The 24,831-nt window shown below is 41.6% G+C and overlaps 1 protein-coding gene across 3 annotated transcripts in view; it reads left to right on the forward strand.

Annotated features, from left to right (window-relative positions):
- ska1 (spindle and kinetochore associated complex subunit 1) overlaps window positions 1–24,831 on the forward strand; it is a 97,624-nt gene that overhangs the window by 39,578 nt on the left and 33,215 nt on the right. For all 3 annotated transcript variants that reach the window (XM_049574515.1, XM_049574516.1, XM_049574517.1), the window contains 2 exons: window positions 186–271; window positions 416–531. In XM_049574515.1, the coding sequence (XP_049430472.1) occupies window positions 190–271; window positions 416–531 (198 nt within the window). In that variant the 5' untranslated portion in view covers window positions 186–189. The remainder of the gene's footprint in view (window positions 1–185; window positions 272–415; window positions 532–24,831) is intronic.

Consider the following 24,831-nt stretch of genomic DNA (forward strand, 5'->3'; position numbering starts at 1 on the left):
TGATCAATTTATATTATTTAACCATTTGTCTTTGTTTTAACTGTACAGTTTCATATTACCACATGAACCGGAGGTATGAAGTAGCTTGTATTTTCTAATGTTAAAGTTCTCACCATCTACTTTATCCATGTAAGTGTTAATGTTGTTTAAAAAGCTTTAATGAATTGAGTGTGTCCCTTTTTTAGCACCATGAGTGAGTTGGACGACATCAGCCACCACATTCATGACAGAATATCATCCTTACAGCGCCTGCTGGATCTCTCAGTAGTTGGTATGACACAGTGATTTTTTTTTTTTTTTTTTTTATTAGACAAATCTGGTAACATTCGTTTTTTTTTTCTGTTTTATTACTATGCAGAGCAAAATTTGGGTGTCTTAAAGTGTGTCATTGTTTTTTTTTTCTCTCTACATTGAGAATTTCCTCAAAATAAGATCAAGAAACTTGGACAAGAGCTCTTTGCACTCGAGAGACTTCTGGAGGAGTTTGAAAAATGTGTTGATCAACAGAAAGAGCAACTGAGGCATCTTAAGGTAAACTGGCCTGTAGTTTTTGAAGCTAATGCTGGTCGTAAAATCAGCACATCATGTAGCTGCTTTACAGTAAAATTCACAGAGTTTTGCGCCAGGCATAATTAGTTTGTGTCCATAGCTGCAAAAATTAAATAAGAACCTAAACAGTACTGGATTTTTGAGGCTTATATTGATATTTAACCAAAGGCTTAACATTCTTTTTTTAATTATTTATTTCAGCAGTTTTAACATAAGCATTATGGATAAGTATCTATTAAAGGGCACATATTATACAAAATGCACTTAATCATGGGTTTCTAACAAAAATATGTGTCCCCAGCCTGTCTACAAAAATTAGAAAAGTCCATCCTCTCCCTCTTTTGCTTGCTCCTCCTTTCAGAAAACATGCGCTCATACCAAGCAGCAACCTTCAGGGCTGACAAGTGAAGCCAACGCAGAAGTGCCAAAAACTGCAACTCAACGACTGGCCTCTTAAGGCTGGCTTCAAAACAGCAAATCCCCATAGACTACCATGTTAAAATGCCCAACTTTACAGCTAAAATAAACATAGTTACAGCCTGGTATAAAAAAACAGTTTTGATCTCTGGCTTATTTCATCGTTCATGATAACTGTACGGGGTAGGGCTGGGTGATATGGACAAAGATTCATATCTAGATATTTTCAGGCTGAATTGCGATAGACGATATATATCTCGGTAATTTCTATGATGTGGACTACATGTTCAGTTGCAAGCTGATCCATGGCTAACATCCCCTGTTATTTTGACTGCATGTGTTTTTCCATAGCAGGGCAGGTAAAAGAAGTTTACCTGTTGGAGGTGAGCTGTTTGCAGAGGTGCAGTAAGAGCCTGTTGTCTGCAGCTCTTCATTTAACATTTCACTGTGGTTGATTCTGCTTGTACTCTTCCTCTCTGCCGTAATTTTAGACTTGTTTTAATTGAAGAAAAGCTAATTTGTAGTAAACATATTTTAATTCCTATAGAGTTTTAAAAATAAAAGTCCCCCCTTATTGTTTCATGTAAAAACTTTAATTGTGAAGCAGCAAAATAAGGAAATGTTGAGATTTCGAGCAGCGACTTCTAATACAGCTGATGGCGAACATGAAACTGTAGAATAAAGCAGATATCTAAAGTACAGACAGAGGATGCAGGAGAGAAACTCAAAACTCCAAACCAGAGATTGAGTTAGAAGCTACAAAAGTACTGAGAGCTGAACACACAGTAGTCTCGCCACCAGACCATCAGAGATCTCTGCCTTCTGATAGTCTGGGGACACTCCTTTCTAAAGTGTGTTTAAGACATCGGAGAAAATGGCCGGCAACAAAGCAACACCTCTTGCATTTTTGAAAAGGACACGCCCTCCCGAAAATGTGCGCCCCTCCTTTTCTCGTCCGCAAGGAGACAAACACACAGAGAGATTGAAAATGTATCCCAAGAGATTTAACTCCGTTTTATCAAGATTGTGGAAATGAAGGACTTACAGCGACTTTGTTTAAAACTTGTAACACAGTCGTACTATGTTTACGAGCACAAGAGTTCAGTGAGCCACTGAAGGGCCGCCCTGCGAATTTACTATTGGTTCTGCAACGTAGGGAGTTTTTTTTTTTTTTTTGACAACTTTATTTATCATTTTATCCATAGCAAAAACATTAACATCAATGGTTAAGCATTTCTTACAAAAGTTGTAAACCCCCCATCCCCCCCACCCCCTCCAGGTGGCATCCCCCACTACAAACATACAATCACACCCACAACCATATACATAGGTCAAAGGCAACAGATAGGCACTCATACACATGTGCATATAAATAAAGGCATACATGTCCCTTCTATCTGTAGGAATATATTCCGTATCCAAACATAAATACCTAAGCAAGAAAATAAATATACAAATACCAAGAAAAAAGAAAAGAAAATAGACATACACTCACACTAAAGACTCAAACTAGTCTGCTTTGAATATTGCAGTCATAATACCAGCATTTTGGACCTTCTGAAAAAGATACAAAAAAAACAAGGTACAAATGATCCTGTCATAATTTGGGCATCTAAAAATATAAGTCAGAAGTCAAAGGGAGACAACGAGCGGTCAGGTGAAAGGCAGGCTCCTAATATGAGTTATGAACCGTGACCACGTTTTTTCATACTTATCCTCCAGACCACATACTGTATACCTAATTTTTTCTAAATCTAATCCCAACATCACCTCCCTGATCCAATGAATATAGACGGGAGGATTCTTTCCCTTCCAGTTCAGTAATATCAGACGACGGGCATGCAACAATGCATAGGCAATTGCATTTCTGTGTAGTCGGGACAACTCCAACTCGTCCCTAACTATACCAAAGATGGCCGTTAAAAGGTTCAGGCCGCAGTGTTTTGCCTGGTATCGGCGAAAGCGAATGAAAGATTGGAGACCAGAAATTATGCAAAGACGGACATGACCAAAACATGTGTCCCAAGGAAACGGGAGTATTGACATTTAGGACAGTCTGGTGCAACATTGGGGTATAGTTTGGATAATCTATCATTAGAATAATGTAATCTGTGGACTATTTTAAATTGGATTAAGCCATGTCTGATACAAAGGGAGGAGGTATGTATACGTTGTATGGTATTATTCCAGGTTTCTTCAGGTAACGCTTCTCCAAGGTCTCTTTCCCACTCCACCCTGGCCTTATCCCATCCGAGGACAGTTACTCAGAATTAATGCATATATTTTTGATATTGCTCCTTTATTAAATGGATTGACATTAAGGACTGAATACAGTGAATCCTTAGAGGGTGGAGACGGATACCCCGAGAAATATTTAGAGGCGAAGCTCCAAACCTGAAGGTACCTGAAGTAATGAGATTTTGGTAAATTATGGTCTTCACACAAAAATTTAAATGACATAAAGCTATCCTCGGTAAAGAGATCTTGAAAATAGACCAAACCACATCTATGCCAAACTGCAAATGCCTGATCAAAAAGATGATTAAACATTATCGGAGAGAAGCTAGATATACTTGTCAGATTAAAATGCTTTCTGAACTGGCCCCAGATCTTAATTGAATTTTGGACCACCAAATTTATGTTCAGTACAGGTACTCTGGTATTTAGTGGGAAAGGAGCAGTTAAAATTGAAATCAGGGAGGCTGGGAGTGTAGCTCTCAATTCCATATCAGCCCAGACTGGGCCTTCTTTGTCTGCAAACATGGTAATCCAATATGTCAATTTAGCTATATTGGCTGACCAATAGTAAAATAACAAATTAGGCAAACCCAGACCACCCTCAGATTTGGCTTTCTCCAAACTTGCTTTCTTTATACGTGCAGGTTTTTTATTCCATATGAAAGAAGAAATAAAGCGATCCAGCTGGGCAAAATAAGATTTTGGAAGAAAGATTGGAAACATTTGGAATAAATATAAAAATCTGGGCATTATAGTCATCTTCACAGTATTTACTCGTCCTGCCAGGGAGACTGGAAGTTTTGACCACCTATCCAAATCAGTTGTGGTACGATCTAAAATAGACCTATAGTTATATTGAAAAATAGCCTTGATTGAGCCTGCAATTTCTATTCCCAAATAAGTAAATTTATCATTTTCAATTTTAAAGGGCAGATGTTCGTAATTGACCTGTTTTGCTAGATTATTTAATGGAAATACCAAGGATTTTGATAAATTAATTTTATATCCTGATATGCTACCGAATTTTTGCAGCAAATGGAGAAGGTGAGGTATGCTCTCTACTGGATAACGTAGGGAGTTTTTTTTAAACTTTGAAATTGTATCTACCCATCTAAACACAAAAGCAGGGAGAAAGACATCAGTCTTTATTTAAGCAAAGCGTCTAAAGACTGACTTGTGAGTCTAAACACACAGACTTTTAAAGACACTTTTCTCTCTGGTCTCCGGCAGACAGAGTTGAGGAGAGTCTCACAACACACAGCTTGTTTGAAGGGGAGAGAAGGGGTGGTCTGGGGTTCACTGCTGTCAGCTAGATGCCATCGCTACCTGCTTGAGTGCGGGTGGCCCAGCTTTTGGACCTACTCTAGAGAAGGAGTAGGTGCACGGCTCAGTGTGGCACCGCGCGTCTAAACTAATAACAGAAAGACAAACCGGCACAGCATGGCTTGCCTGTACGCGGCTAAAAGTTGTAGGGGGAAAGGCCCACAGTATTATACATGTGCTATTGCAGTAACTTCATTCATCTCACAGACTGATTTAGCGTAGCTTGTGCAACATATAGACCGATGTTGCACTGTAGACTAATTAACAGACTGATAAAACAGAGTAGCAGCTCTGTTTCTCTCTGAGTGTTGATGGAGAAACTGTGAGTGAGTGGAGCGGAGCTGTGCGGAGAGTGTGAGAGAGGAGGGATGAACACTGGTATGAGTTGTGTGGCACAACTATATTGATATAAATGGTATTGTGTAAATCTATATCTTGCTTGAAAATATATTAATATATTGTAAAAAAAAAAGATATACTGCCCAGCCCTAGTACAGGGGGTGGATTTTTTTTTTTTTATAATGATCCTATTTCAATTTCTACACTTTATTCTGGACATAGAGGCAGTCCATAGTACTGTACAATAAAAATACAAGACACAATAAAAGGACAGACAGATACAAAAATATCAAATATTTGCATATAAACTAAAACGCCAATGGTTCCAAAGCCTTGAGGTGAACCTAACCGTACTTATGGTAGGATTTGCAAGCACTGAAATTATGCTGTTTGGTGACTCAGATATCCTACACATACAACTGTACATGAGATTCCTGAGTACAGCAGGACATGTAGATACACCAGCACTGACAAACATTTGGCTTGCACTGCTCCTTCTTGGCACTTTAAGCAGCATCCTCATGCCATCATCATATGCCACCTTGAGTTTCTACATACTGCTACTTTTGTAGCACCGCCACAAGTGGGGAGTATACATTGGGGTGCAAAAAGTTTTAAAAAGAGTGGTCTTCACAGACAATGAGCACATACTAAATTTGCGCTTCAACATATTAGCCTGTGCATACATCATTCGGTGTTGTCTTTGAATGTCCCTATCATCAGACAGGTCACCAGTTAGATAATGTCTTTAGTATTTAACCGCTTCACATATTTTGAGGACAGTACCAGAGAGAGAGAAGGCAGGAAATGACGATTTATTGTCTTCCTTGCTTCTGACTATCATAATATTACTCTTTTTTCCATTATATTTAATATCAAAGTCAGAGCCATATTGAGAGCACACTCTTAGTAACTGTTGAAGGCCAGCGCTATATGGACACAGGATAACCAGATCATCTGCGTACATCAGGTGGTTGATAATGGTGTCACCAACCATACAGCCTGTTCTACAGCTGTTTAGCTGGTTGGATAACTCGTTCATGTAAATATTAAAAAGAAAGGGAGATAAAATGCTCCCCTGCCTAACTCCATTGCATACACTGAATGGAGCAGATGTAAAATCACCCCATTTCACATACATTGACTGGTGTGCATACCAACAAAACAGGATTCTTACAAGAGATGTGGGAACCCCCCTATTTAAGTGATAATAAGTCTACAGTGTTGGAGATTTGAAAGTTGCATCTCCTCCATACTCTTCCCCCTCCCTCCTGTGCTCCGTCTGACGTCATGCGTCCTCCCCTCTGAGCTGTTTCGCCCTCCCCTTTCTGCCGCCTACTGACACACCTCCTCAGGTGGGAGAAGGAGACGGCACAGCGTGAGTTTTGGGAGGAGAGTGAGGACCGACTTACACCAAGAGCAACGCTATCACTTAGCTACAAATTTCAACAACGTCAGACTCACAGGTAACTATGACAAACTGTAAAGTTATTACAGGGCATGTTGAAACAAACGTGGCTCTTATTACTCACTTCAGTGTCCACAACTAACGTTACCAAGCTAGCATTTTAGCACGTTATATAGGTAAAGTTACAAGTGTCATGTCATAACAATGTAATGCTATGAGTAAACAGCTAATGTTAGCTCTTTTACCACCGGGATAACAAGGAAAAGCTAACAATAACAATGATGTCTATCACTTGTTAGATAAACGTTGTTTTTGTGGATGACTCTATATATGAATCGTTTTTTAATTTTATTTTTAGAGTTCACATGACAGCACGTCAGGGTCCCCGGCTCCGAGCACGTACACGGGCCGAGGTCGTGCTCGAGGCCGCGGACTAGGGGGTCGAGGTGGGAGAGGAGGAAGAGGTAGAGGACGGGTATCCGGCCACGGTTTACAGTCAAAACTACAGCTGGAACCGGAGGACCTGCAGCGGATACAGGCTCTCCAAGCAGAGCAGATCGCTTATGAGGATGTATGTATATTATTACTTTTATTTTTTTGTTCTGATGTAAACTTCAAACTCAGACACACACACATTTATATATAGAAGGGTGATTTCTGTTACAAAAGGTGTTTTTTGAATGCGTTCAATATGTGCTCCATCTGTTGTACCTTACCTCAGCAGCAAAACACAGGATGTGTATTGTAACTAAGAGGCAGATGACTGATAGAAAGCAGCACAATACAAATGTAAAAAAATGTAAAAGTACTACATAGAAATAACAAAACTCGCAGCAAGACACCTTTGTGCTGTATATGCCTTTGTAATTTTCAAAACATACAATTTCTGCAGAAATGGAGTAAAGAAATCTTTTTTTTTTTTAACATTGAGCCTCTGACTGCAATCCTCTTTTTCTGTGTTTTGACTTGATATCATTGGAACACTGCGTCAGAAGACAAGAGTGCAGTGGTGATAGTGTAGTTTGAACTGTTTTGTAATTTTTAAATTTACTTTTCAAATATTATAAAGGATAAAACAATTTTTTTATAATAATGGTCAAGTTTAGTCATGACCTTTCTAAATAAATCTTTGGGACAATAGTCAAGTTTGACTTTGTCCCAAAGATTCCCAACACCCACAATATTATATTATAACTCTGTAACAATGACAATCTGCATTGCATTGCAGGCCTTGATTGGGAGCATGGACCTCAGCGTATCTCATCAGATGATCCGGGCTGTGTTGCAGAATGACCCATCCTACATTTTTGACCTGAGATCAGTCACATCAGGTGCTCTACCCGTCCCAGGATCCACTGCTGGACCCTCATGATGTGTGTGTGTGGGAGGTGCCGCGAAATGCCGACAGACCTGGAGAGAAAGCGCTGTGGCCACCTACCTGATGTATGCCTGTCCATCATGCCATAAAATGGACATTTATTTACTGATGGGGGGTTACTTGTGCATAGCCAGGAGAATGTGTGAACCAGGAAAATGATTTAGGCGCACAGTGTGCGAGTAAACACAACCTACTGTTTACCATAATGGGCATTGGACGTTTTTTCATCAGTAACCAATCAAATGAATGTATTTTAAAACTCGCTCCTTTGGCTCTGATACAACCGTCTCGCTCCCTGCCTGCAGTCCCCACTGCACTGGGCTTTGTAACAATGTCCTGCCTACAGCCCCCTCTGATTAGTTATACGGCACAAGTGATAGCCAATCAACACTGACACCTGTCCATGCTTTCACATCATGCCACATTGAGACACAGAGCACAGACGGAGCGGGAGAGGCTCCGGTAAGCCAGTGGTAATTTTGAAGGTAAAGTAACAGAAACCAGACAGAAACAAAAGTTGCAATAAAAATCCTCTATGCTGAAGTTTTAAAGTCACCACCACAGCATTATATGATCCATTTCAATGATGACGTGCTTGCCCAGAAGCGAAATTTCGACGTAACTGCCTGTTTAATTCACATCAAACGCGATACAATTTTGCAAACAGCCTAAATGATTTAGCTTCTAAAAATAAATAGCACCAAGGCAAAAAAGAGATGTAGGAGCTATAAGTCAAAAAGTCTGGTAACCACTGAAAGTTTAATCTTTATTTATAAACTCATTATGCTATAAAAGTTTAATCTGAAAAGTAACTACTAAAGCTATAATCTTTTTGTTCGTTTTGATAATAAACACGTTCATTTGCAACACATACATTTCTATTTCTTCATTTTGTGACCGCAACACCAAGCCCCCCGCTCCAGAAAAGATTTCAGATTTCAGGCACACAAATCTTCTGTGCTCCACATTTCAGGCACAAATTTTTTTTCTTGCTTTAACCCCTGTAACTAACTGTACTTGCCTTTTTTACCGTTACTATCTGTCTGAATGCTGCTTAGTGTTGAAAATTTTAAAATGACACCCTGCTTGACCACTAGACAACTCCAAACGTGAAGTATTACATATAATATCTACTGCCCATCTAACGGAAGAAAAAGAAATGCAACAAAAGATTATAGTAAGATTTTATATTTATTCTTTAAATAGTAATTTGTAACAAGCCATGTAAGGTGGAAACAACTTAAATGCTGAAAAGAATTCTTAAAACAAAAGTTCAAACTCTAAAGTATGCTAACCTGTAAAAAAAATTAAATAGGACTAATGTTCCTGATTACAGGAACCACCTGCGTTTCAATCTGAGATGCAGACAACACAGGATCATCCCTAACAGCCTACGCTTGGGTTCCACCATGAAAGGACACAGGGCTACGACTATCCTTCAGAGGGCTCAAAACCAGCTACTCAACGAGATAGAGAGACAGAGTCACTTCAACATTGATGCACTTAAATCCAAGACAGAACAGATGTTGGAACTGACACCACTTCTACCCAGGGAAGTCCTGGAAAATGTCTCCAAGTTTGTTGAGAAGGCAAAGACCTTGCAACACTCCAAAGGCAAGGAACGACAGACAAGAAAGTTCCTGACACTACAGTCTCGTCATAACTTCTCCAATAGAACAGACGTACTGACCTGGAGAAACAAGGATCACAACACAGCACATCCGGACATGAGAAGTGGGTGAAAAACTTGTTGGAGAGAGAGCTCACCCAACCGGAAGAGCGTGTACTGGCCAAGGGACTGAACTTTGCCGTAACACCAGAACAGATACCGGTGGTAGATCTTATCACAGCAACAGAGTCAGTCATCAGAAATAAGCTGGCAGACACAGAGGCAGAACAACTGAGACTAAAAGTATCAGCCGCTCTCTCTGGAGCAAAAACACCAACTTCCAACCTCACCATTGAAGAAATGAAGGCCCTGGCATCACTGAGGAAAGACTGGAACATCACCATCTTGTCTGCAGACAAAGGAAGATGCACAGTGGTGCTGAAGACAGCAGACTACCATGCCAAAATCACTGCTCTGCTCAGCGACACAGCCACATACGAAACACTGAGGCGTGATCCCACCAGTGGCTACAAAAAGGTGGTCATAGATTATCTACAAAAACTGGAAAAGGACAAAATCATTGACAGACCACTGTCTTATCGACTGTACCCTGGTGAGGCCATCCCATGCATCTGTGGACTACCCAAGATACACAAGGAAGGAGCACCACTAAGACCCATCATCAGCAGCATCAACTTGGTCATGTACAACATCTCCAAACACCTAGCTATGATCCTAGCTCCCCTGGTTGGCAACACTCCACACCATGTAAGGAGCTCTCAGGATTTTACCAACAAGACCAGAGAGATAACTCTAGACTCTGACGAAACTATGGTATCGTATGAGTCACTGTAGTTTTCACTTGCATTCCCACCAAAGAAGCACTTAAGACAGTGAGGAAACATTTGCTGCAAGACAGCTCCCGTCCAGACAGGACCAACTTCACCCCAGACCACATTTGTGACCTGCTGGATCTTTGTTTGACCACCACCTGCTTCAAGTACAGCGAGGGTTTCTACTAACAAAAGCACGGCTGTGCTATGGGCTCACCGGTGTCCCCTATAGTGGCCAATCTTTACATGGAAGATGTGGAGAAGAGAGCTCTGACCACCTTTACAGGAACTGCTCCTAGCCACTGGTCCAGGTATGTGGACGGCACCTGGGTCAAAATCAGAACTGAGGAAGTGGAAACCTTCACGGAACATTACAACATTAATACAGTGGACCCTAACATTAAATTCACATGGGAGGATGTCAGAGGAGACTGTCTACCCTTAGACTGTGCAGTACACATTGAAGAGGACAGAAACCTTAACATTGAGGTATATAGAAAACCTACACACATGGACCAATACCTACTGTTTGAGCTCACCACCCACTGGAGCACAAGCTGGGAGTTATCAGGACACTGAATCATCACTTCAAACCTGTGGCTACCCCAACTGGGCCTTTGCGAAAACCTCTAAAAGATCCTTTCATACTGTTCATATTCTGACCTTCACAGTATGGAGCAGGTAGTTTTTGACCCTTTTATTGTTAGACACTATCAAGAAATATGAACCACATATGTTGTGCATCCCAACCAACGCTGCTTTTAATTTTTTCCATGAATTGTATTGAAAATGAAGGACGTAACAACCTTCCTGAATGATAGGTTTCACCATAATCATTTGAAACACCATAAAAATTTCAGACAGTGCAAAAACACATATTGCACGCACTAACCTAATCACCCATTCTTGTAAGTGATAAACAGTGCTTTACTTGACCTTACCTTGAGCTTGTTTGTTTGCCTCTTAAACCTTTTTTTTTTTTTGCTTCCCCTTCTTCTGAGGGATATGCCAGCTTCGACATCTTCGTAGACGGTACTCTGCATGCTCTGTTCAGTGAATAGCAACTGAATTGTCAACTGTTGCTGCGCACTGTTGCAGTTGCATCGTGCAGAGTCACTTCAAAAAACAAAATAATCAATTAAACAACCCCAAAAATGCTTCAAACACTTTTCTAAATAATCTTAATATTGAAAGGAAATGAAATGTACTCAGTTAAGGTTGGAGGTCTATAACTGCACATATATATGTGCAGTTATAGACCTCCGACCTTATCTGAGTATATTTCTGCTTGCTAATTCCTGCTATCACCTGTTTCCTGTTTATCTACCACCAGTGGCTCGCACTTGCTCCTCCCACAAGTCTTCAACAGCCCCTTCCCGTTGTGGAAGGCTGCCTCTGTCTTTTTAAACTAAAAGGATTCCGCCAATCTGACTACCCTACGAGGCGGAAAATTGGGCACCTCGGATCAACTCGCCATTCCACCTCTGTGTGTCTAAACGCTCGCAGCTGGCCGGCAAAATGGCCCAATATTCGCGGAAAATCTGGCAGTGTAAAAGGGCCTAATGAGACAACCAAATGGGGTCTAATCACCATTTCCGTACGCAACAGTCCTTGAATAAATTGTGCGTTAACGTCCACGACCTTTGTGGTGTATTCAATACATTGAAAATCTGAAATACACTATTCCCTCAGTTTAGATGTAAAAAAGTGCTGTTTTACACTTAACAGCAACAGAAAAGTAACTATTACTTACTGCTGTGACTTTGTGTGGGTGAATATGAAGTGATACAGCACTCAGTATTGTTACCTTATCTGAAAGATAAAGAAGGAATCATTCTAACAGATGTTTTTGATAATTGTCATCAACATTGAAATGAACAGGACCTGAGTGCAAAAATAGTCTACAAACACTGACTTAACCCTATGGACCCTAGGCCTTTTTGGGGTATTTTTACTGCCTTTACTTTTAAGCTCATATCACAGTCATTATAAAGGCTACATACAGATGCTATCTTGTTTTTTGATCTTGTTTTTTTCAGGACAATCTGGGCTAACCAGATTCACCATCATTACATGTCCTGCTATGTGCCTGTATTTTATATTAATTTTTATATCAATGGAAAAAAACAAATCCATATGACTAAATTCTTACATTTTTTACATGTATCTCACCATAGCAAGTTGGAAAATGACATATTCTGCCATATATGAAGAGGGGAGACTCTCTGCAATCTGGCAATATAAGAACCATGATGCTGGGACATTCTGTCACTTCACAGCTGTCCAAAACATGTGGTTTGTGCCAGGCGGACATGATTGCCAGTATTTTTTCATTATTACAAGAAATTCCATTGACTCATTCACAAGTCAAAAATGTGTTTCATTTGAAATAAACATGCAATATTTACATCTAAGATCATAGAAAAATAGTCAACCAAGTGCAATGATGTCCTCCAAGTTAATATTTGTTTTTCAGTTTCAGTTATATATTGGGGGGACCTTTTGGGCATTGGTGGGGGGGCACATGTCCCCCTCAATGTATATGGTGACTACGGCCCTGTCATGCATGCATAATTAGGCTGCAGTTGTCTGGGTGCGCAAAGGTGAAGTGGCTGGTTTTGTCATACAAAGTTTGATGGAGTGTCAACTGGGCAATATGGAGATATTTGCATCTTGAAAGCCGGACTACAAATGTGGATAGACAGGGAGAAACACACGCAAGCCTAAGACATGGTAAGATACAATGTTCCTCACTATATGAAGTGACTGATAACAAGATCTGTGTAATGGGTTGTAAAGAAATTCGTCAGGTTTTTATTTAGTAGACACTTGATCTGTGTGATGGGATGACAGCACAATGATATGTGTGGTATCACTGGAAAGCTCTGATCCTGCACTTTCATGTGATATGTGTGGTATTTCTGTGCGAGTCTGCGTTCGCGAGTAATCCATCCAAGAGTAATATGTGTGCAGAGCTGTTTGAAAGCTCTGGTATACATCATTTTAGTGTAAATTTATCATTGTTTTTCGCTGTGAAAACATTGGACTACCGACAAGTGGTCTTCTCGGAAAGCTACAATTCCGCTGCTTCACGTGATGTGCGTGGCTTCTCTATATGACGCATGGTCGCAGAGAAAATCAATAGAGAACAACAGGTGTGAATTTGGACGCACTATGCGTCTTCGGGCCCATAGGGTTAACCAAAGAACATTATCATTAACACACTTACTAAATGTTACTCAGTTTAGCCAGGCACGAAAATCACTCACCTTTCGGCGAAATTCGCCATTGTGGAGCGAAGCCAGAGAAAAAAGATGTAGCGAACATATACTCGCAGGCATTTCATTAGGGAAGTTGTCCGTCTTGTCCAATGGCGGATTGGCCACCGGGACGTTTGGGACAAATCCCGATGGGCGGTCACCAAGTGGGCCAGTGGGGCTGGCTCGGTGAGACTAGTGAATGTCAAGCTAGTTGCTAGCTGTCAGTACTGTAATGCGTGTCCCTCCCATGTTGTTTGCTGTGAGATGTTCAGAGGGAACGTAGGTGGCAATCTTGTGTTTTGATGCTTGAAGGAGGAGATAAGAGCGGCCTCCTCCAATATGAAAGAGGGTCTCGTTTTTCGTGAACTCTGATTGGCTCAGCTGCAGTCATCAGCCATTACTCATGGCAGAGCAGGCTAGTTTGACTGTAGACAGAAAATACAGATAAAGTTGGTAAAACAAGAAAGGGTGGCACGGAAAAAACTTGAATAAAAAAACTTCTGTACAAGAAGAGGCGGCAAAGTTCTCCAAAATAACCAACCTGTTTGGCCGCGGCGTTGGTTGACGGGCTGAGGCTGCTGGTGTTACTAATGACGGAGATGGAGCTGGAGCCGACAGTGCCATTATAGCAGGTGTATTAACGTTAGCTAACGTTCGTGAGTATGTAATGTGCAAGGTTGGCTTTGGCAAATTGCATATTTCTTCTAGGTGTCTGTTTCAAGAGGCCAACTAGCCTACTAGGTATTGTAAGTCATTATAATTTAAACCTGTACCAAAAGAAAATATGTGTTTGCTTTTTTTCCTGTGAATGCATGTAATTAACTTTAAGTGGTGCTCCCAGTCCCAAGGACAATGAAGCTGAGGAACAGACTAACTCCAGTCGTGATGAGGAGGATGAGACCAGAAATATGACAGGTGCAATGTGAAGGCATAGCCTACTATGCATTACATTTTAGCCAAAGGAAAACCTTTTTAGTAGTACTAGGTGGGATTTTTTTGTTGTAGTAATAAGTTGACCTAAACTTGACTATTGGGCCTATTGCCCAATTTATACCTCCTTAGTTCATGGCTGTGAGCCATTGAGATATAAACTGGGGTTATGTAATACAAGAGCAGGGCTGGGCAGGACAGGGCAGACAGTTGTATTGTGCATAAAATTAGATGCATTAGGGTAGAGTCATATGCTCCTATTTTGAGTTAAATAATAAGCACATAGCCATTTGTGGCCAATTCATTATTGCATTTATTGTATAGTCTGGAATTAAACAATAACTGCTGATTTTCTTATGGAGTTGATTCTGAGGACAGCGTTTGTATAGTGTGTACAAGCATATAGAGGATTATAGGTAGAAACGTGTGGGCCGGTGCGCCTGAATGTCCCGGCTTTAATTTGTGTCCCAGTCCGCCCCTGGTCTCATCTCCTATACAACATATGTGAACATGTAAAGATGCTTTATTTGCACTTAATTATACATTCATATTTTTGTTTTTGTGCAATCTTATAATTCTGCATGTTACCACCACTAGAGTAAATCTAAAAGAAATCAGATATGAGCATTTGGAAGCTCATTTTTCCACCAAAAAAAACAATCGAGGAGCATAACCCCGGGACCTCCTAGCAGGTGCCGGGTCTCGTATCCTTCTCACTTTTTTCACCCCTGACCCATTTTTATGCCTGTTTAGCTGGGAGAATACTAAACATTAATCAGTAACAGGTTTGCGTGGTGTGACATTAACTAAGTTGAAAAAACTACATTTCAGATGCTGGCTTTTGAGCCATCAGCACACCAAGATGACTAACGTGTTAACCACCGCATTATTGCAGTTATGCCAACTGCATACTTTAACATTAACTTACACATGGTAACGTGAACTTCAGCTAACGGTACAATTATGTTACAAGTAGGGATGTCCTGGTCACATTTTTTTTGCATCCGATCCGATACGAGTCCTTTATTTTGAAACCAAGTCCAATCTGATACTTTGCAAAGCATTAAGAAAGGAAAAAAAAAAAAAAGAATGCATCCAAGTTGTCCCATAAGGTTTGTTTTTTATTTAAATAGTATCCAAAAAGCATATCGGTGGTTCAGCAGCACGAAATGTAAACAAATTCAATATCATCTTCTTGTCTTCAACAAACAAAATAGGCCAATATCTTTTGTAGCAGTTTGACACATGAAACAAATATTTTTCTTTTACTCAGTCAAACCCCACAAAGAAACCATAAAACCCATAAAACAGGTCCCTTAACACCAAAATTAAATCGTTTTTACCTGGTTTCTGTAGAACAAAAGAATTATACTCAGTTTTCAAAAATTCAAATACAACAGTAATCAGTTTCAAGAAAGTATATATTTTTTTCACCAAAGAAAAGAAATGTCATTCCGTTCAGTCAGTTCAATCCAGTTCAAACAAAAAACTCCACTCCGAGATTTCCAAATAACATATCACAGTTCAATTCAGTTCAATCCACACAGATTGCTAAACAAAAGAAAACTCCACCCCAGGTTTTCCCGTAAACAAGGAGGTAAAGAAAATCCACTGTTCGCTTTGACTAAGTTCAGTTTCAAAACAGCCCAGCCTGCATGTTCCAAATAAAGAATACTGAAACGGAAAGTAACCCCCGGCTTTTGCCAACTCACGGGACCGTGTGTGTGAATGCCGTAATGCTTTGGCGTTGTTTTGGGCATGGAGGCTCCATAGGATCCCTTGATATCCGTGGCGGAATCTCTGAGGTGAGGCTGGTGGCCGGATGGATGATGTTCCACAGGGACTTTGAGCAGTGTAAAGTGCCGTGGTAGGCCGAATACGCAGAGGACTTCTGGCTCATTTCTCACTCGCCGGCAACCCTTTGCCATACTGCTAGGAGCGGCGTAATGTAGGGGCTGGTCTACCTGGGCTCAGCTGATCGAGCCATCCCACTGGCCGATAGCACCAGCGGGTGTGTCTGGAGGTATCTCAGTGTCTGGAAGTGAGCAAGCCATCAGCTGACTGTCTTATAAAAAATACATATATATATATATATATATATATATATATATATATATATATATATATATATATATATATATATATATATATACAGGATTGCCATACTTTATATATTGGAAAGCAGAGGCAACAGTGAACAACATAGATGAAAAACCTAGGGCCTGCATCACTAAGCAGGATTAATGTCTTAGCGAGGTAACTTCAGGGTTAACCCTGGGTTTTTGGTCTCACGAAGCCTGTTCAGTTCTTATCGGAGTAGATCACCATGGTAACTTACTCTGAACGGCTATCCTGCTTCGGAGCAGGGTAACGCCAGGGCCATATTGCCAGCGAAGTGCTGCAAAGCGCAGCGCACCGAAATTCTCACGCAAGCTGGCTCTCTCTCTCTCTCTCTCTCTCTCTCTCTCTCTCTCTCTTTCTTTCTTTCTTTCTTTCTTTCTTTCTTTCTTTCTTTCTTTCTTGTGTGTGTGTGTGTGTGTGTGTGTGTGTGTGTGTGTGTGTTAGTGGATGTGTGTGTGTGTTTGTGTATGTTCATCTCTCTCGTGCTCTGTTAAGATCCCACTGACTAATATGTCTAGCCTATTTTCCTGCCCGGCCTGACACATTCGCTTGCGGCTTGCGCAGAAAATAGACCAGACGCCGAAACAATCGCTGCAGCGCCGGCCACAGAGCTGCGCTGCGTGGCTGGTGTGGATGACACAATCGGTTAACATGGGTGCCGAAAGGAAACTGGCTTTGCTTCGAGGCTATTTGCAGCGCTTCCGCGTCCGGTGTGGCCCTGGCGTAAGTTCAGGGTTGAATCTGATCCTATAACAAGCACCACCCACTGGCCAATCAGCTGTTCGGAAAAAAATGACTCCGCTGACAGAAATATAGCCCAGTCATGACGGGAAGTTTCATTCATTTGATTGATTTTGATTTGAAAGTTTATTTTGAACATTAAAAAAGAAAAGAAAGAACAACAACAGACAATGAAAAGATTGTTCAAAAAGGAGTGGAAAGAAGTTGAAATTTCATCCCACCCCTTCATAAGAAAGAAACTGATCATTTGCGGACACTTAATAGCACCATTAATTAGTGCCAACATTTTATTTTTTGTCGGAGGAAATGATCCCTGTTAAAGATTATTGACAGCTTTGCTGCTGGAAATGTGGAAAGTAGCCTATCATGTCCACACTTCATGGTGTTTGAGGGATTTTCATTCTTGTTTTTTAAAGAGGGAGACTAGGTATATTTTTGCGCAGCTGTTAAATTCTAACACAGCTCAATATCAGGATGATTTTATTCAGATTGATGATTATTATTTGTTTTGTCTTGATTTTTCTCAATTCAATTTCAATTCAATAAGCTTTATTGGCATGACTGTAGATTAACAATATTGCCAAAGACATTAAAATTTACAAATAAAGTACAATAATAAAAGTAAGTCAGAAAACTATATAAAAAAAAAGATTAAATATATGATATATAATACAAAATACACCAATCTACAATACAATACACCAATATATAATATAGAAAAAAAAATGAATAAAGAAAAATGTAGATTGTGAGTTACAAGGACTGTAAATATAGACAGGTGTGTCAGGTGTTGTGATGGTTGTCCCTCAGGCTGTGGCATAACCTGACATATGTTGCTGCTGCTAAGCTGCTGACTCTGTTCTCTCCAAGGATGTGTTGCATTTTAGTTTGATCAGGCAGAGAATCAAAGTCAGTGACTTTATGTTTTATTTTTGAGAGGAAGTCGGCTCTGATGTGTTCATACTTGCCGCAGTGCAACAGGAAGTGTGTCTCTGTCTCCACTTGTCTGTGTGGACAGAGCTCACACAACCTGTCCTCTCTGGGCAGCCAGGTCTGTCTGTGTCTGCCCGTCTCTATGGCCAAGCTGTGGTCACTGAGTCTGTACATGGTCAAAGTCTTCCTCAGTTTCTCATCAGTCACGGTGCTCAGATATTCTGCCACCGTGTACTGTCTATTTAGAGCCAAATAACACTGAAGTTTGCTTTGCGTTTTGTGGTCGATGTCCAATAGTTAATGTAATGTTCTTTTTGTTTCTCTATAATTTGGTGGGTCCAGATTGTGTGAGGGCTGTGCTGAGGTCTTGTGTTGTTAGAGGAGCTGAGCCTCAGGACTAGCTGGCTGAGGGGGCTCTTCTCCATGTTCTCCTCTTGGCATTGCAGAGCTTTGTAGTGGTAGGAGTTGGGGTCACTTGTTTTAAGGTGTTTATAAAATTTGATGGCTCTTTTTTGAATTCTAATTAAAAGGGGGAATTGGCCTAGCTCAGCTCGGCACCCGTTGTTAGTGTTCCTGTGCACTCTGAGGATGCTCTTGCAAATCTCTGTATGCAGGATTTCGATGGGGTGTTTGTCCCATTTTTCAAAATCTTGATTTGCAAGAGGACCCCACACCTCACTACCATACAGAATAATTGGTTCAATTATAGATTTGAATATTTTGAGCCAGATTCTAATAGGCATATTAATGTTTGAAGATTTCTTTATAGCATAGAAAGCCCTTCTTCCCTTCTCTCTGAGATCATCAACAGCCAGGTTAAAGTTTCCCGTGGACGTGATGTGTAAACCTAAGTATGTGTAGTCGTGTGTGCTCCACCTCATGAGAGCCCAGGAAAAACCTGGTTTGGTCTCCCTGACCCCTGGGTCGTTTCTGGAATATCATAATTTTGGTTTTGTCCAGATTAACTGTCAGGGCCCAGGTCTGACAGAAGGTTTGCAGATGATCCAGTTGCTGTTGTAGTGCTTCATTTGATGGAGCCAGCAATATGAGATCATCTGCAAACAGTAGGCATTTAACCTGTGTGTCAGACAGAGTGAGACCAGGGATGTCAGATAGTTCTAGTGATTTGGCCAATTCATCGATATAAATGTTGAAGAGGGTGGGACTGAGACTGCAGCCCTGTTTTACTCCTCTACTCTGGGGGAAGAAATCTGTTTCCATGTTGTTAATTTTAACAGCACATTTCATATGACTGTATATGGTTTTGATGATGTCATAGACCTTCCCCCCTACACCCTTCTCAATTAATTTTAAGAACAGTCCATCATGCCAAATTGAGTCGAATGCTTTTTTGAAGTCTACAAAACAAGAGAAGATTTTCCTCTTGTTTTGGAAGTCTTTATTAATGAGGGTGTGAAGGGTGTATATATTGTCTGTTGTTCTATGTTTGGGTGTGAATCCAATATGGCTCTTGCTCAGGACATCATGTTCTCTGAGGAAGTCTTGCAGTCGGCTGTTTAGGATGCTGCAGAACAACTTCCCCAGGTTGCTGCTGACACAGATGCCTCGGTAATTGTTTGGGTCGAATTTGTTTCCACTTTTAAAGATTGGTGTGAGGATTCCTTCACTCCAGAGGTCAGGGAAATGTCCGACACCCAGAATAAGGTTAAATAATTTTAATATGGCAATGTTAAATTTATGGTCATCAAATTTTAGCATTTCATTTAAAATGCCATCAGGACCGCTGGCTTTCTTTGGCTGCAGTGCCTGGATTTTAGCCAGCAGCTCTGCTTCAGTAATTTGGTAGTCTAGGGGGTTCTGGTTGTCTTTAATGACTGATTCTAAAATTTGTAATTTGTTGAGGAGATTGTTTTGGGCAGAATTCAGGGGAACAGCAGTATACAGACTTTCAAAGTGATTTTTCCAGATGTCACCATTTTGAATAGCCAATTCTTCTTTTTGTGGTTTGCTGAAAGAGTGCCATTTCTTCCAGAAGTCACTAGAGTCAATGGACTCTTCAATTATTTGTAACTGATGCCTCACATGCTGTTCTTTTTTAGTTCTGAGTGTTTTTCTGTATACTCTGTGTTTCCCAGTACTGGAGGCGGAGCTCAGGGTTGTCAGGTTGTCTGTGTTTTTGATTTGACACATTTCTGAGAGTTTTTCTCAGTTGTCTGCATTCTGTGTCAAACCACTCGTCATTGGTCGGGTCTTTTGGTCTGTGGTGCTGGCGCTTTTTCAGACTGGATAAGTCTGCCACATGGTCAAATATGTTGTAGATGTCCTGTACAGCCTGTCTGAGGCCGTCCTGATTGAGGGGATACGAGGTGGAAAGAAAACAGTCTAAATGGGATTGAAAGACTGGATTTTTCATTGCTGTCTGGTATTCGTCTTTGCTTTTGTTTGTCCATTTATAAGGTTGTTTTCTGTAGGTCAGATTGCAGGGTTCTACTGTGTGAGGGTCGTGTGCTGTCGTTTTAATGTAGAGTGTGATTTTACTATGGTCTGATAAGGGGGTTAAGGGGCTGACTGTAAATGCTCTCAGGTAGAAGGGGTCTAGGTCGGTGATGCCATAGTCTACTGTGCTGTTGCCAAGAGGAGAGCTATGAGTGTAAAGACCGAATGAGTCCCCTCGAAACTACCGTTAACCATGTACAGACCCAATGTTCGGCAGAGCTGTAACAGTTGCTGCCCACTTTTATTGACAGTTTTGTCAAAGTTGTTTCTTGGATTGTGAAGGGAGGGGATGCTGACTTGACCAGGTATATGTTTGTCTCCTGTGTGCTGATAAAGTCTGGTTCTGTACCAGTCCTGGCATTCAGGTCTCCACAGATCAGTACACTTCCCTGGGCCTGGAAGTAACTAATCTCATCTTGAGAATGGAGAAACTGTCTTCATTAAAATAAGGGGATTGTGATGGGGATATATGCTGCACACAGGAATACATCTTTATCTGTGGTGATAAGGTCTTTTTGATTTTGAGCCAAATTGAAAATTCTCCTTTTTTGATTAATTCAATGTATTGTACAAGGTTTGCCTTATACCAGATCAGCATTCCCCCTGAATCCCTTCCTTGTGTTACTCCCTTTAGTTTGGTGGACGGGGACATTATCTCCATGTAGCCTGAGGGACAACCAGTGGAGACATCTCCTCTACACCAAGTCTCTTGCAATATAAACACATCTGCATTTTCTAACTCTCTAATAAAGTCTGAGGTCCTGCTCTTAAGGCCAAGAGCAGAAGATCTCAGACCCTGAACATTCAAACAAGAGATGACAAAAGATTTAGATTTCATTTAAAACTCAAAAGGCTGCATTTGGTGATCAAAATGAGATAAACTACTAAGTCAAAGAAAATAATTTAAGAGTATCTACATGACATATTATAAAAGGTAACAAATCAATAACTGGTATATTAAATAATCAATACTTATGTACAATGTAAATGTCCTTTTTTTTTTAAAAAACTGTATGAGCACAAGAAATACTCTAATAATAATTCATACAGTGTCTATTGTGGTACCTGTCCAATCAGATGAGAGCAAAGCAGGCTGAGCATCTGCTGAATGTCCCTCAGTTCATTGTGTGGGGGGGGGGGGTGGTTAAGGTTGGTTCTGCTGCTCTCCGGACCACCTGGGCATAACTCAGTGGGCCAGAGTGTGGCTCTTGTCGCTGTGGTTGGGGTGGGGCCCCTAGGGACAGGAGTGACTGTGGTCTGGCTTGAGGGGGATCATGGTTGCCTTTGTGGGGTCTGATTTGGACATGATGTGGGTGGGGCTGAGGGTGGTCTTGTCTCCATTGTGTTGGTCTGGATGTTGGTTGAGGATGTCTTGGTGTTCTGTGGGGGTTGTGGGCTGATGTGCTCTTTCTGCGGGCCGTGGATTTGTCTCTGTTGAGAGCGCTTTTCAGTGTTTGGGCGAAGATGGGGACTGTGCTTTTAAACAGATGGACGTGGTCGTAGAGACAGCTGATGTCCAGGGTGGGGTGGTGGGCTAGGTGGACATTGGGTCTCCGTGCACAGTCTCTGGACAGGCTGCTGTTGATCCTGTGGATGGTGTCAGGGTGGAAGTCTTTCCTTGGGAGCAGAGTGGATATGACCACTCTGCTGTTGGGAAGGTGGTGGAGGCTTTCTCTGTCACTCTCTTAAGTGACTCTGACACCCTCTCCTGCTGGCTCCATGATCATTGGTGCCAGTGTGGATGATGATGTGACTCGGAGATCCAAGCCGCTCCTCTGACAGCAGGTCTATGGCTTGGTGGGTGTTTGGACACCAGATTTTAGCCACTTTGTGGGTGGGGAAAAGTTTCTTTTCATTTAGGAATTTTCCATTGGAGTCGATGAGGAGGACAATGTCTGTCTTCTCTCTGTTGTGCTGGTCTGGTGGAATGAGGAGGTGCTGGTCTGTGGGCTGGATGTGGAGCTGGGGGTGGAGGTAGGTTCTTGGATTGGTGGGTCCTGGCTGCTCACAGGGTCCTGGTTGTGGTCTAGTTTTCATCCAGGTCCTGTAGCTCCACCTCTCTCCTGAGGCTGTTCTGACAGAGTGGTGAGTGCTCTGCTGTGCTCCTCTCTCTCTCCTCTGAGCTCCTCCACCTCCTTTGACAGAGAGGTAAGTTCTCTCCTGTGCTCCTCTCTCTCTCCTCTGAGCTCCTCCACCTCCTTTGAGAGAGAGGCAAGTTCTTTCCTGTGCTCCTCTCTCTCTCCTCTGAGCTCCTTCACCTCCTCTGTCAGAGCTGTCAGTGCTGCTAGACGCTGCTCTCTGTCCTGATGCAGCTCTCTGATCTCAGTCCTGAGCAGGCTCAGCTCTCTCCTGCAGCTGTCCCTGTCCTGCCTCAGCATGCCCAGCTCTGTGCTGATGGTACAGGGATCAGGCTGAGCTGTGGTGGGCTGGCATGGCTGTTGGCTGATCAGCTCTCTCAGTTGTACAAGTTCTCTCTCCAGCTCTGTGAATTTCACCTTCAGTTCGGTGATGGTGCGGTTCAGCTGGGGGTCCTGGACCTGCTCTGGGCTGGTGGGCTCCTTCTCTTCAGGGGGCTGCTCAGTAGTTAGGCAGCTGGGAGCTGGGACCTGGGAACTGTCAGTGGAGCTAGATCTCTCCTGCTGGGCTCTTTCCTTTATGAGGAGGAAGTCCATCTCAAACAGTTTGAGGTTCCCCTGCACTATGATAGTCCCATTCTTGTATAAGTTTACTGTCATCATGAAAGTATCTGAATCCTCTGCTTCTTTTATTTTTATTTTCCAGCCGTTACAGATTCCCTCTTTTTTGACAGAGGGGTAGTGGGCACTGATGGCAGAGTGCCATGCTAGCGGCTGGTCTGTGAAGAGGATCAGGTTGCTGACCTCCCCAGTCTTGTAAAGATCAGAAAACAGGGTTTCTGGTCTTTCTTTTAGCAGTTTTTGTTTAAATGCCTTCCTGGCAGTCTCATTGGTTACATCAGGAGGATAGATGAGAGGAACAGCCTCTGTGCAGCCTTTGGTGGACTCCATCAGGCTCTGCTGCTGTTGAACTGCTGCTATTTAAATTCCTTGGCAACAGTTGCTAAGGGTCTTGTTTACAGCTAGCTGTGTTATGCTAGCTTAAGTTTATTTAGTGTTCAGCAATTTTTTGTTTCCTCTTTTTAAATGTTATATTTTCTTTCTGATGGTTTCACTCACTTGCGTCTTCAGCTGTTTTCCTCCTCTTTGCTTGACCTTTTTTTTGTTGCTGGTTGGACAGTTAGGCTAACTGTCAGTTTGGCAGTTGGTTCCGTTGTTTTCCAGTCTATCACTGTTTTCTGAGGTTTTTGCTGTTTTTTTTTTCCTTCTTGGTAGATTTTTTTTTAAAAACAACGGTTTTCTCTTCTGTTTTCTTCCAGCTCTTAGAAGAATAGTAGTTTATCTCACTTTAAAACATCCAAAAAAGCAAAAATATTCAGGAGCTCATGTTCATGCTCATGTTCATGCTCATGGAATCTCTCTCATCCTCTGTTTCTTCTTTCCTTACCCATTTTGTTTTCCTTCTCTATCATGTGATTTCATTGATGTTTTCACAGGGGAATTTCTTTGATAAGCTTTTAGTGGCTTCTAACCTCTCCAGCACTTGCATTATCGCGGTGGGTTATCAGGATATGTAACAACAGCCTCATTCAAGTCTCGTGATGCAGGCGCTGCGTGAATGCGTAGCATGTGTAAACACAAAGAATGAAAACATGGCGGAAGGTGGTGATAGCAGCACTCAGGACATTTTCCCCCCAACTAAACGCACAAAGTCTGAGGTCTGGGTGTACTTTGGGTTTCTGAAGAATGCCGAGGGACAGCTGGTGGAGGACAACTATCCTGTGTGCAGAACATGCAGAAAGAAAGTTGCTGCGAAGGGTAGCAACACTACAAACCTGCTGACTCATCTCCGTGACCGTCATCCACAGCTTTACAGCCAATGCAAGTTATGCAATGCAAACGTCAGTTATTGTGTGAGGGACTTCGGTTTTACTAAGATTGTCATAATGTGTAACTCTCGACGTATATGGGACATTTGAGCCATATCTGTCCTTCTTAACGGCGACTAGGTTTTCCGTTTTCGTTTGAGACACTTAGGAGCTAATACTAGCTGAGTAGCTAATAGCCGTATTAGCAGCTGTGTTGCTAAGTGTTTCAAAATGAAACGGAGCTGAAAACACAGAGCGGAGCCGACAGAATATAAACCGACGTAATGTAACGCTAATTGAGATCAACTATGATTGAATCACTATGATTATGGTTATTGTATGGCGAGCTAGA

The sequence above is a fragment of the Epinephelus fuscoguttatus genome, linkage group LG4 (genome assembly GCF_011397635.1).
Source record: "Epinephelus fuscoguttatus linkage group LG4, E.fuscoguttatus.final_Chr_v1".
Classification (NCBI taxonomy): Eukaryota; Metazoa; Chordata; class Actinopteri; order Perciformes; family Serranidae; genus Epinephelus; species Epinephelus fuscoguttatus.